This window comes from Polyodon spathula, chromosome 16 (assembly GCF_017654505.1).
Source record: "Polyodon spathula isolate WHYD16114869_AA chromosome 16, ASM1765450v1, whole genome shotgun sequence".
In the NCBI taxonomy this organism is placed as follows: domain Eukaryota; kingdom Metazoa; phylum Chordata; class Actinopteri; order Acipenseriformes; family Polyodontidae; genus Polyodon; species Polyodon spathula.
Window position 1 is genome coordinate 25,722,381 of NC_054549.1, and position 14,475 is coordinate 25,736,855.

General features: G+C 37.6%; 1 protein-coding gene across 3 annotated transcripts in view; it reads left to right on the forward strand.

The window, feature by feature from the left end:
* The window catches only part of LOC121329081 (protein cereblon-like), a 30,994-nt gene that overhangs the window by 13,473 nt on the left and 3,046 nt on the right, over positions 1-14,475 (forward strand). For 2 of the 3 annotated variants that reach the window (XM_041274397.1, XM_041274398.1), the window contains exons 5-10: positions 2,587-2,749; positions 7,024-7,086; positions 8,365-8,449; positions 9,701-9,816; positions 11,000-11,064; positions 14,175-14,306. In XM_041274397.1, the coding sequence (XP_041130331.1) occupies positions 2,587-2,749; positions 7,024-7,086; positions 8,365-8,449; positions 9,701-9,816; positions 11,000-11,064; positions 14,175-14,306 (624 nt within the window). The remainder of the gene's footprint in view (positions 1-2,586; positions 2,750-7,023; positions 7,087-8,364; positions 8,450-9,700; positions 9,817-10,999; positions 11,065-14,174; positions 14,307-14,475) is intronic. The other variant, XM_041274399.1, reaches the window with a different exon arrangement.

Genomic DNA, 14,475 nt, shown 5'->3' on the forward strand with positions numbered 1-14,475 from the left:
TGCTTGCAGTCGTTTGGAGTTTGTCACATACCTGCACACGTATCATATGGGACCTCAGATCTTCAAATTAGCATGGATACTTGACCAGTTAGCTCCTTAAATCACCCTCTTGTTAGAATTGAGAGGTTCTTGTGCTAATAAAATGGTCCTACAGGAAGAACACTTTACAGTCTCAGACCAAAGTATTGGCACCCTATACTTATTATACTATAATTCAAGGTAAAAGATAAGGTACAGGCATTTAGTGAACTTTAATCTCTTTTTAATAAAACAAAATGCACAATTTCTAGTAGACAGAAATATCACCCCCCCCCCCCCCCCCCCTTTGGTGGCAGCGATGACATTTCCAAATTGATTACCTTCAAACTGAACTATGTTATTGATCCTTCATACTGTATAGAGGTGTGCTTCTTTGATTTCTGATCTGAATAAACATCTTCTATTGATTTTCTTTATCATAGTTTTGTAAGAGCTGATAAAATCTAGTTAAATCAATAACTTGATCTTCCAGAAGCTGAAAGCATGTAGTTACAGCGATGGCCTGCTATTCACCTACCTCAAGCCTGGCACAGTATGGCGATGCAATAGCGATTATTCTGACCAGCTTTTAATCAGCTGCACTTCATTATTCCTGCCACTAAGAGGCGGCAGACAGAAATTGAAAATGCATTTAAAAAATAGCAGAGGGTGCTGCAGACTTCCATTAAATTCATTTGTATAACAAAGCTTTGAGAAAAGTAGCTTTCAAAACCCTCAACTAGGGGACAGTTACAGCACAATATATAATATAGTAGAGGGAGTCAGGATTATTTATACACTGCTAAAGTTCAATTGATTTAAAAGAAACATTTTTAAATTGTGGGCTTCCACCCAGTCATGTTGCAAAGTGAATTTGCATGCAAGTTTGGACTGTACCCTTCTTTTTAAGGTCACCTTAATGTGTGGTCCCAATGTACAGTAGGCTATGCACATCGCAGGATGTACCAAGGTAGATTTATAGCTTAAGATAAAAAAGAAAGAAAATAGTTTCACATGAAATCAATTCAGTGACTGGTAGAACACCTATACAGGTCTGGACAGCACATTAAAGCTAAATTGAATTTCTTCTAACTGAAAGTCTGTTTCTGAGAAAAAAAGAAAAACAGACAGGGCTGCTTCCAAGTATTTGTCAGTCTCCTGTCAACACTTGAATGTTTGCCAACAGAGCCCTGTGTCTTTGCCTTCAGAACTACAACGCAGTGAGTCATCCATCCTAATTAACAATATGAGTCCATCGCTCTTTGAAACCAAACTGTGGGTCGATTCTGGTGCAAAGGAACTGTTTTTGACAGTTGTCAGTTAACTGGGCCATAATAGTGTTATTTTTCATGCATATGTATACACACTTAAGCGGGCTGGTGATCTACAACCCCAATTTTTCTTCTGAAATATTACTGTACTGTAGTCCAAAGTATTTATCATTTCTTTGAGGCATCATGTAATTCAGGCCAATAATTAACTTTACTTGAATAAGAAAACACAGAATCATCCGTTTATTACTTATTTTATTTAAATGTACAGTGATGCCCATTCACAAAATACCCCTTTTTACTTTCAAGAATTGAATGGAAATGATTGTTACTTAAATGCTGTCTGTACGTTGCAGACAGTTTATCATGTTCATTCATAGTCTCTTCACACATCTACATGTCATTTTAGCCTACCTGAAAACTGAACCTACCTTTAACAAATGCGGTGTTCATTTTAGTACATCATAGTCCTTTACAGTCTCTTAATGAAAAGTCTTTTTAGTTTCTGTTTTTTGCAGCTCTTCAAGTGCAGGAATGTATTGAAAGCACTCGCGCTCCTCACACTGCACTCGTTTATGTCCATACGTTTTCCCTTCCACATCCATTCAATTTAACCATGAGATTTATCCCTTGAGACAGAGGCCTCATTTAGAAAGGGGTCCTGGAAAAACTATAATAAAGTATTCAAATGTGCAGTGTGGGAAAGAAACATATGTTTAGCAAACATGTATTTTTAGCACTAGGCCATGTTTTAAAATGAAAATGCACAAGTGCTATAACACGTGTTTCTCTCAAAACTGCACATTTCCGACATATGTAGTGAATTAAAGTGCATGGCAGGTAAGATTTCTGGAAATACTTTGAGAGCTACAACCACTGTAAGACTTACTAAAGATATTGGAAGGAGTTGAAAGTTTTACAGATTGTTAACGCTGCAGGTGTCCACATTTTATTCAAGTGTAACCTGTAAAACAAATAGTGGCACATTACAACACCATCTACACATTTGTTTAATATCCAAAGCAAACTTTTCTGTACATATTGTCACCTTATTTTTTATCCTCTCGGCATGGCGATATTATTTTGTCACGCTTTGATAATAAAATCACATCACTTTACTTCAACTGGAAATCAATAGTGACTGCCACAAAGAATTCAGAATAGGATTGTAGTTTAAAAAGCATGAAAACAGGAACTGCAGTTAATACAAATGTGAACCCTGACTGATTCATTGATTAATATACTGTAATATAAGCACTGGTTTGGCCTGACTGTTGATTGTACTTTAACTTTTCAGAATTCGACTGGCTAAAGTCCAGATCCTGCCGGAAAGAATCCTGCCTTCCACCTTGTCTTCAGTCCAGCTGAGTTCACAGTCCAGACTTCAGATGCACACATCCACTCAACCCCCATCCAAGCACTGCAGACAGGGCCAGGGGTGGTGGCAAAAGTATCAGAAGGTGGGTAAGATGTCCCAGTACTTATTGGAGGATGGTGTTTACACTGTACAGCACAAAGTGAGAGGTTATTCAATCGAGGCAAACAAGGCTATCATTTCATTTCAAATGTTGTTCAGTTGATTGTAGTTAAAAATCATTCCATACCTCTCACCTGTTGTGCACCCCTATTCATTATGTAGGTCTCGGTTGTGCAGCTTTGAAAGAAACACGCTAGAGTAATTATTTTCATTTAAAAAACATCATATATGATGCTGCTGCTAGTTTATACAGTTAGTTAATGGAATTCTGATATTAACAGCTGCCCACCATTTATTGACAACTGTATTACTAGTTGCCAGTGCTACAGAGTGCACGTGCATGATTTATGCACATACTTCATTCAGCTTTTATAACAGAGGGAGATGGTACATTGTAAAAAGCAGACAACGGGGCAATTTCTCATTTTAAAAGTGTGTTCTTTAGAATTGATTGTAAGTACAACACATTTTTTATGTTTACTCATTGTAAGGACAATTGTAGTGCATGTACTATATAGCCTACTTCCTTTTTTTTGTTTGTTTTACACATGTGTGAAGTAAACAGTTCTATGTTTGGGTATTTCTTGTTTCTCATGTTCATTTTTTAACACTGTAACATTTAAAACACATGTATTTCAGTGCCATATTTGTACAACTACAGTATATATTGCGCCATGTAAATACACTTAAACTGGGGCTTTTCCCTTATTGGCAAATTTCGGTTAATAACTTTTTGCTGGGAACCGAGAGGTTGTTAATAATATAATGCTACACAAGTATTGTTGTTTCTTAAGATGTGCGAATGTTATAGTATAAAGCAAAAATTGTGCAATACTGCCGGGGTAAATGGTTTATTAATTTTGGTTTCTTGTTTTTTTAACATGAATACAAACTATTTATTTTAAGACACAATAATCACATCCTTTTGGCACCCGGTGTAGGGAGACGATAATCCTAATAATCCTCCCAATTTAAGATGGGATTCAATTCATCACTAATGTGGGTTTCTATCTGAACATTAAAGTATGGTTCCTAACACGTCATTTAAGTTGTCAAGTCTCAGAAGGGCAAGTATACAAACCAGGGATGCTGGGATGCCACTAGCAACCATTGCAGTAGAACAATTCGTCAGAGTAAAATATACCATTAATTGTCTTATTTCCGTGTAGATATGTACATTAAGGACTGCAGTCTGCCAAGGAAACACATGTATCAAATTGTGAATTTTGTTGTTTTGGTGTCACCTGGGAAAACTGATATTATTGGCTGTTAGTGTTTCAGAATAATGACCTACAATAAGTGCTATTGTTCTCAATTTTTTTTTTTATATATAAATGTAGTAGTTGGCAATTGATTTTACCCAGTTTTTCTTCCAATTTGAAATATCCAATTGTATTTTTAAGGTCAGCTCACCGCTACCACCCCTGCGCCGACTCGGGAGTGGCGAAGACGAACACACGCTGTCCTCTGAAACGTGTGCCGTCAGCCGACCACTTCTTTTCACTGTGCAGGCCCGCCATGCAGCCAACCTAGAGCTGCAGCGTCGGAGGACAACGCAGCTCTGGGCAGCTAAGAGGCAAGCCCGCAGGCGTGTAACCAGTCCACAGGGGTCGCTGGTGCGCAGTGAGCCAAGAACACCCTGGCCTACCTAAGAGCTATCAGCTCATCATCTAACTCCTGCAGATAAACTATGCACAGATCTGTTATAGCTGGGATAGATGTGGAGGCTAAAGGTATAACAGACAACGTTTTATTTTGAGTTGACTCCAAACTTTATTTGGGCGCACTACAGTTTGACTGGTGAAAGACAATTGATTTATTGGAGTTTGTAGTAACAACTTTTTTCAGGTTGGTATGGCAACCTTTTCACTTTTTTAATTAAGTGGAAATGCCGCATTTCAGCTCTTCATTAAAATGATTTTCTTCATTTAAAATTTTCAGGGCATTTTGTAATGGCACATGTGCAACACACATGCCCTTGGTGCATTTTTCTTTTGGTTTTTGTTTGTTTTACACAACAGTACTCACACAGGTTTGGTCACCAGCCCTCCTGCTGGGATTACTGTATTCCATGTTCTGCTGGTGTTAATACAACAATTCCAGACATTGTAATTGATCAGCTTTTACCGTCCTTCCCGCACGCTGTTTTTTTATTGCAGAGGTATGTCCACAACATATTCACAATTAAAGAGCTTTGCTGCTGGCATAATAACAGTTTTTAGGAGCACTTGCATCTGCGAACAGACTTTCTCAAGAATGAAAATAATCAAGTCTAAATTCTGGTCAAAACTGACTGAATGATCGTTGCATCAGGCTTTAAGGATAGCTGTGAATAACATGAATTTTGATGTCAAGGTGCAACCGCAGTGCTTACATTGATTGTAGTGAACAAATATGTATGTATTATGTCTGTGTGTATCTAGTACTTGTGTCTCGCCCTCTGTGTACTTAAACTGAACAATATTTGTAAGTTCAACTGCTGCGGTTGGGTCAGATGTTGCATAGTTATATTTGTCATAAAGAAAGTGATATGTCAGGCCTTGTTGTCTTTTCAAAACCTCATACAACCCCCTCTTCTGAGCAGACCAGCCCCACAATAAATGATACACTTCGACCCACTATAGGGCCGAGACGTGTTAAATCGGCCTGCTATTAGTGAAAAGTTACCGAACACTGATCTAGATTCTTCTCAGTTGTCAAGGTAAATGCCTCAGTTCATTGCTAAAGATTATTTGCCACTCTATGGTCTTGGAAGCCTTCATTTTGGCCCTGGAAGTGTAGTTGCTTCATGTAATTGATTAAGAGACAGATGTTTATAGTTTATAGTTTTAAAAAAGTTAGCAATATGTTCTCTACTTTAGACAATTGTAAGATATTTCTAGGTAGTTTCTAACAAGTTTTGTTTTTGTTCCATCATTGTGAGACTACATTAAATTATTAGTCTCACCTTCTACACCAGTGATAGCTTCCCTACTGACAGTCTTGATGGGCAAGAGTTAATTATACATCCCCACGTGTTGCTAGCTCTGTTGAAATAACACACTTCTAACATTTAAAAAAAAAAAAAAAAAAAACCTTAAGTTGTAGTAACACGTGGGGATGTATAATGCTATATTTAAACAGCTGTAGTAACATGTGGGGATGAATAACCTACTTACTCTTTAAAAAATCTTTGACAATGTTTCACCATTGCAGTGTACACCAGTGAGTACTGCATGTAGAAACATTAGGGGACAGTGTCACTCTTTTAATTCCTGACAGTTATTACGAGAAACACGCGCTCATTAACACCAGCAACAGAGCGGGACACCAGCATGAGCTGTCACTGAATGGAAGCAGAGTGAGCCCCTAAGTAGAGTAAGCCCTGCCCACAACTAAAAAACTGAACTTTAGAACTCAAGAAAAAAATTGCTCACCAGAGATTATAAAAAGCACTGCATGGGGTTGTGTGTGATAAATGAGAATGTAATGCCCATGTTTCATGATTTCAACTCTTAGCTCTTTGGTACAAAAGTCAGGCCAAGTCTCTGATTCAGGTTTGGCTCAACTGTTGTTTATTTTTTGTGTGAGGAGGAAGTTGGCAGTGCCGCTGCCGCACTATACTTCCATCTTCTGTTGTCGGCCCACTTTTAAACCATTTACTGTACTTTTTAGCATTTTCTGCTTTTTTAGGGGGAAATTTCTAGCTGTCTTTTCTGCTCTTTTCACTTTGAACAACCTGACTTGTGTTTTGAGTGCATATTCAGTATACCGTATGTTATGTACTTATTACCACAACTGTGGAAAAGTTAGGTTACTTCCACCAGTCGCTTTTTTTTTTTTTTTTTTTTAACCAGGAAAGTCTATTATGGAAATCTGGGGTGTGATGTAGGAGTTCGCTCAGAGAATTAAAGTTGGCTGATAGGCCTATGTGTTTATTTTTTTCAGAAGTATTTGTGATTATATACATTGCTAGTAAACTGTTTGTTATAATCTTTCTAAACAGCAGCTGTGAAAGAAATGCACCCCCCCACCCCCCATAAATTTTTTTAATCAACACTGACCTATTATAAAGTTTCACTCTGAGTCCCGCCTACGTAGCTCTGATTTGATAATGTGTGTTTTGACTGACAGTACAACTTTGCTACGCTTTGTTTTTGAACCCCCAGGAGAACAGTTTTTTGTTTTGGTGCAGAGTCTCATCTTATTGCAGTTGCAATAATAAGTCGTCAGTCTTTCAGCAATGCCCATTATTCTATATTCTACATCTCTTTCCAGAGGAAGTTTCACTGTGCAAATCTGACCTCATGGCCTGCGTGGGTTTACTCTTTGTATGATTCGGTAAGTATTCTCCATTTGAAGAGAGGCCAGATTCTGATGATAATGTACAAAGATTATAAAACACGTTAAAGAATGCTCTTACAAAAAGTGATTGTCCAGTCTGTTGGGTTGTTCTGGTTTCTGTTTGGTGAAGGCATTTATTTAGGACATTAAATTAGCTTTATGCTGTATCTTGGTACACTGTGTCCCAATAATGTGACTAGAGTATATCCCAAGCTTTGGAATAACCCATAGGCTACCTGATATCACTCTGATTCTTTCTGTAATAATCCTTAGTAAAGATTACCATGTTTGCAGTTTTCCCATGATTAAACTATGCATTTATAATAGTTTTACCATGTTTTTTAATATGTTTTTTCATACCCCTCAGTGTTTACCTATGCTTTACATTGCATTTACTGTGCTTTGTTGCATTTTGCTATGCTTTTACCATGGTAAACCTTTATAAGGGAACACACACTCTCTCCACCTTATTTCCTATCTCAGTCAGACAGCATCTGAAAAACCTTAATTTGTAATGTTTTTTGGACAACACCTGATCTCTCTCAGCACTAAGTTGCTCTACAGAAAGGCTACCCGAGTGTAATTAAGTAGTTTCACTATCTTACACTATACTGGAGAATGTATGAAAAAAAATTTAGCTTAGACAGACATATTGGTATACTGGGTTAGTCTACTAATCTGGACTTGTCTGCAAGTTGCAATGCAGTGACGAGAGAGACCAAGAGACGTACATTGATGGTACCATGTTGTGTATAAAACTGTGATTTAGTTTAATTTTTTTTTATTGATTACATATTAATTCATTGTTTAGTTTGTCTACTGTACAGATTATAAATATGACTGATGATGCAGCCTATAGGTACCGCTAATTAAATCAGGACAGAATGCTTTAGGATTACCCAGGTCTGCAGTTTCACAAGACCCACGAATAAATGTGTTATTATAATTCAATATGAAGACTGATACGGGTGTATGAAATATCGTAATTAACGTATACAGTAAAACTCCCTGTGCCCTCAATAGAGCTCTCAATCATTCTTCTCTCTACGGATATACAGATTATCAAAGTAGCCCATGCAACAGCATACCCAGTAGACCCACTGATTCAATGAAACACTGTGTGCTTTTTGTTGTCCTTTTCACTGATAAACTATTTTTACCTCTTCAATTTAGCATTCCCGCTGAAGGAGTTTGAGAAGAATTCTCTGGAGATCTCTCTCATGAATTACACTGCTGTGTTACTAAGCTTAATGGAGTTTTCTGTTTTATCATTAGGAGATCTTAATGAACAGAGTCAAGCGACAACTCCATGAGTGGGATGAAAATCTCAAAGATGACTCACTGCCATCTAATGCAATAGGTATATATAGTATCTTATCCGCCTATCCTTTCCAGAAAAATAATTCTAGTATGTCTTACTTAATATGTATTACCAATCTTTTCGTAGGTCTCATGTTTTCCCAGCTGTTAGTGACAGTAGTGTATTGATCAGCCCTTGCTGGTACTTTAGTGCTACACTTCCATTCAACTTCAAGAGGTTGCAAGAAACTGGACATTGAAAAACACATCACAGAAAAAACAGTGATTGGAGTTCATTTAAAGATGAACCATACAATGCTTCCAAGTGGCGCATCCGGTACCGGTAAAGGTGCACTGCACGGAGTGTAAGATGCGCCTTATAGCCTGACGTCGCTGGTTCGAGTCCAGGCTATTCCATTGCCGACCGTGGATACAAGCTCCCAGGGGGCAGCGCACAATTGTTCGCGCGCCGCCTAGAGGGGGCTTAGGTTGGCCAGGGTGTCCTCGGCTCACTGTGCACCAGCAACCCCTGTAGACAATCCAGGTGCCTGGGGGCTTGCCTGTAAGCTGCACAGAGGCTGTAACTCTGGGCTGGCTGTATGGCAGGCCTGCAGATTGAAAAGAAACGGCCGGTTGGCGGCACACGCGTCGGAGGACAGCGTGTGTTCATCTTCGCTGCTCCCGAGTCAGTGCAGGGGTGGTAGCAATGGGCTGAGCCTAAATACAATTGGGCATTTCAAATTTAAATTGTTTTGTTAGCAAATTTATTAGATTTGTCATTTATATATTCTCCCACATATACTTGAGAACACTCTGTGTGCTAAACTTCATTGACAGTGCTATGGCAGGTAAAATTTTATTTGTTTAACCTCTGTATATTTGTGCTCTGTGCATTCTATAACTTATCTGCACTGTCAAACCTTGTGTGTGGACAGACTTTTGAAGAAAATGTTTCCAGGAAGTGACAGTTTGTCCTCTCCTAATCTATTACTGTGTCCAGTATTCCAGTCTTATTTGTTTTGTTCATTTATACAAGCACTGACATAGTTTGCAGTTTGTTTAAGCAGCTAAATCCAGTTTGTTTAATCAGCATAACGGCATAATTACAGTGGAACAGTCTTACAAAATAAAATATGTAGTTCAGTGAAGGGGGAGGAGGGGGCTTTTCCACCACAGTTTCAGGGCTAGTGTCTTGAAAGCCGATGGCTGGAGAGATTATTCCATTCTTCATGAGTGTCCTGTTGTACTGCTGAATTCTTTATACTGTGTCTGTTTCTCACTGGGCTTCGATTTGTATTTCTTTTTCATACAGATTTTTCATACAGAGTTGCAGCTTGCCTGCCCATTGATGACGCACTGCGTATACAGCTGCTGAAGATCGGCAGTGCTATCCAGCGACTGCGTTGCGAATTAGATATAATGGACAGAGTAAGTATTGCTATGCTTTGTGAAAACTGTTAGATTGAAAGTTTTGAAGCTATACATTTTCCCCACCATACACACCCATTCATTATATAGGTCTGAAATGTGCAGTTTAGAAAAGAAACCTGTGTATCACGTGGATTTTCATTTTTAAACATGATATCTGGTCCTACACTATGTTAAATAAATCTCAGTTGGTAAGCTATGCTTTTAAATTGTCTTGCAGTTCCTGGCTCATTTCAACTTCAGTGCTTCCCCTATTAACAACATGCTTTGACCCAGAAGACACTGCTGGGGTGATATAACCAGTAACAGACTTCCTGGAAGGCAAGGCATGCAAACTGGGAACTTGCTTTAACCTAGTGTAGAACCAGGATGGAATTGCATACTATGCCATGTGTTTCTATAGAAACTGCTCCTTTCAGAGCTATAAAATTAATTGAAGGGCACAGATTACTTTTTACTTTTAATGTTTGCTTTTAAATATTTTTAAGACATTGGGGGGGGGGGGGGATCTATATTTAAAAGTAATTGTGAGAGCTTTTATGTTATCAACCAGGTCCTTCTCATTATGAGATGAAGTGCATAGTCTGTGTGTTTATATAGGTGCAGCTGTTTTTCTCCTGAGCTGTGAAAGGAATTGCTGCAGTAAGGCAAATTAATTGGACATTCTAAATGGGAAGAGAATTGTGGATAAAATAATTGGCCACTCTAAATTTATTAAAATAAAAAAAAATTTGCACATAGTGGTATATGGTTTTTCGTCTCAACAATTCAATTAACGAGTTCCGAATAATATGAAGCTTCTAAGTAGTTCTTTGGAAAAAGCACAATTTACATTTTATAGATAATCTACAATTTAAACAAACCACTTTCTGGGCCTTGGGCTTTTACCTGGAATTACACATACTGAACTACTGTAGTAGAAGTCAAATAAAATATGCGGAAATACATAGGTATGTTTTCTGTCCAAGACAGACTGGTTGTTTTGTTCTTCCAGAAACTGGTAAAAGACAAAAAACTGAACGTCTTCTTTTGCTGTCATTCACGTACGATTGTATTGATCCACTGTGTTGTAAAGAGTATCAATTTAAAAACATGTTGGCTAAATTAAAGGTGCATGATAAGCTAGAGGAAACATAATTACTGTAATAATACTTTCTATTCTTTCTTTCTTTCTTTTCCACAGTGTACATCGCTTTGTTGTAAGCACTGTCAAGATACAGAAATAACAACCAAAAATGAAATCTTTAGGTGAGCTTGTTGTGTTAAATACGAAGCAAGACTTCCAACTGTAAAAGTAGAAAAATGTATGACTATCCAAAGGTCCTCCTGTGATCGCAATCAGGGGTTCTCTCAAACTAGAGAGACAAACGTTTGATACTGGCCATAGTTCAGTGTGTTAAATCATGACTAATCTTTTTCAAAGTCTGTTTTTATGGCTAAAATAATGTTTGATATTCATGACACGACAGTTCCAAGAAAAAGGCTAAAACAAAAACAAAAAAACACATGAATGTCATACCCATCAACATTTTCTTCTATCCCATGTATTTATTTAATACATCATGCAAATTGCATTCTTTTGATCTGGTTACCACCACGCCTAAAGGAATATATCAGTTTTGTAACATTGTGTTCTGAAAAAATCATCGCTTTAGAGATTGGAATTGTGCTTAATATGCAGCAGTGTATGCTGACAGAAGCACTGATCTGAATAGAAATTCATTTGAAATACCTTATTCAATGATATAATAATGTGACTGCAGAGATCAGAACAGAGTCTTGCTGCAGTTAAACGCACTGCAGTGCGCTGGTTGACCACTGCTATTATTAAATTTCCTGCACATGTATATACTTTTTACAATATTCAAAAAGAATAACATAAAACACTGTGTAATCTCTAATTGTATTATATACATGCTATACCATCACAATTTCTCTTTTTGCCAAATCAGTCTGTCTTATATTGTGCAGTTACACAGCGCTTCCTCCAGTTTCACCTGACAAAAATGCAGCCAAAACAAAGCGAACGATATTAGCTAGGGTAATGTAACAGTTAATCATTAAACAGATATTCTAGATACTGTGATGCATTTTTTGTATTATCTGTGATCTTTCGTTTTTGTGCATCTTTATTTGCAGGTGAACTGTGACGTTAGGGCTTATCGAGCACCCTATTCTGACTTTGGGTACTGTTTTAAATTGCATTGCCTTTTACGTTTTACGCATTTCTGTGCATGGATAACATTTAGATTCAATTTTGCTGTTGGGTCGTTAATGGGAAATTTTACATACTGCTACAGTACGTACCGGATTTAAAAGTATTTACTGTATTACAGTTAACGTGTTGTCTCTTTAGTTTTGGCAATGATTATTATCATATATCATATTGTTCCGAATTAAAATACTTATTCTGTTAAAAATATAGCACTGTACCAACAAAAACAATACAGTACATCTAAATGGAAGCCTACTTATTTTAAAAAACAGTCCTTTCATCTATGTCTTTTTGATATTGTATTTTATTTTATTTATTTTTTCGCGTTTCCTGAAAAACGGACAAGGGTTGGAACAGGCCAAAATGAAATAATCAGATATGCGTCACACACGTTTAACCGTCACTGAAATCAAAATTGTACAGGGTCAGATATGTGAGTGCTGAATGTAATAACATTGTGACATTAATGAGTAGTTCTGGTAAATAATAATTTCAGCAGAAGCAGCCATAGAGAATTATTTACATTTTCAAAGATGCTGAAGGGCTAATATTGCTAATCACTCATTAAGGAATAGTGTGAGGAACCTGTTTTGGCAGCAGTTCCTATAGTAAAAACATTGCACTATGTAATAAAGCACAGCAAAATCATGGTAGAGAACTATTGTAAAGCCCAGAAAAATGTGGTAAAACGTTTACGTGTGGCAAACTGGTAAATGCAGAGTATAACCATGGAGAAAACTGCAGAATTACTGTCTTAACCCTTAGACTTCATCACCCTGCCTAGCTCTGCCTGGCTCTGTCTCTCATCGTCCCCAATGTTCTGCTCTACTGGGCAACTCGGCTCACGCTGTCTATCTTACGCCAGGGGAGGGACTAAGAACACAGTGAACCTTCACTCTTAAAAGAGCTAACAATATAATATGGGTAAAACTTTGGTAAACATTTGTCATGATGTTTTTAGACAGATCCCATCCCAGCAGACAAAACCAGTTTGTCTCTTTTGAAATGAAATAACTAATGGTTAACTGCAGTACACAGAAGTAAGTTAAAACAATGTCCAGTTGAGTTGTTCCGTGACTTCAGCATTGCCATCACTAGGATCAGTAATATACTTCAGCTTCATTAATGCAACTCTGTTAGTTTAAACATGCAGTAAATTAAAAACCAGTGTATTTTATACACCTCATAGTTAATAAGTGCTGAAACTGAACATTTTACATCTGACAGAATGTTGGCTAGTCAACACAAAGCAGACACACATTGCTGCCTATTGAACACCAAATGTTGAATTCAGTTCAGTTCTTTATTTTCTAGACAAGATTGTAACTAATTGAAATATGCATCTCAGTTCCAAAAGGTCATTACCACTGATCTTCTCTGTCACTTTTCACCAGGATAGTGACGCTAAAACATGCTTGAAGAGCAGAGTTTGAAATATTGTCCTTCATCCGTTCTGGTAGAACAAACACTTGGCAGTTGTAAACTAATTGAGATGGCTTTCATAATAACAGACAAGCTGATAATAACAGTATACATGCAAGAAAAGCGACATCAAAATCAATGTCAGGAAATAGAAAAAGAACAGGAAATTTAAAAAAAATGATGAATGAAGTGTGTTCCTTTGTTAAATTGCTGGGAAGGTGTTGTTTGTTCCTCAGTTTTAGCAGCTGTCGATGTCCCTTAGTTTTACATTTCCTGCTGCCTCTCACTTCACTGAGGGAAGTTTTTAGATGAAACGTTTAGCCCTAATTAACTCCTGTCAGCACTAACAGAAGATATAAGGGCACATCCTTTGTCTGTTGCTTTGTTGGTTTATTAGACAGCATGCACAGGGTTCTGGTCTTGGAGTACAACAACATCCAGATTTAATCATTTAATAATTCAATACACAGGCAGATTTCTTTTCACTTGCTTGCTTTACAGAAACTTGATTGGTGGCCCCCCTAACACATACCTGTTGTTGTCTCTTCACTTGGTGAATACCAATATCAGGATTATAAACTTTGATGGTAAAGGATTGGTTATCATCTACCATTAATAATTCACAAGCAAACAGATGAGGTCACTGAATGGGGTTACTGAAGTCGGTCTCAGATGCACTTATCCCTCCATTTGCAATGCTGATCAACTTGTTTTTTTCCAGTTTGTCTTTGTATGGACCCATGGCTGCGTATGTGAATCCCCACGGGTACGTTCATGAGACCCTGACGGTCTACAAGGCTAACAGTCTCAACCTGATGGGTCGCCCATCAACGCAGCACAGCTGGTTTCCAGGGTAACTCACAATTTGCATACATTCTTTCAGTTAAGAGGTGACCGTAGTTGACGGGGTTCAGTTGAATTAGAATATATAACAGCAAGCACTTGATAAATATCGGTAAGCTTTGATTGTAACAGGATTTAATTTAAGAACATAAAATGATGAACAACGTGTACCATCTAAG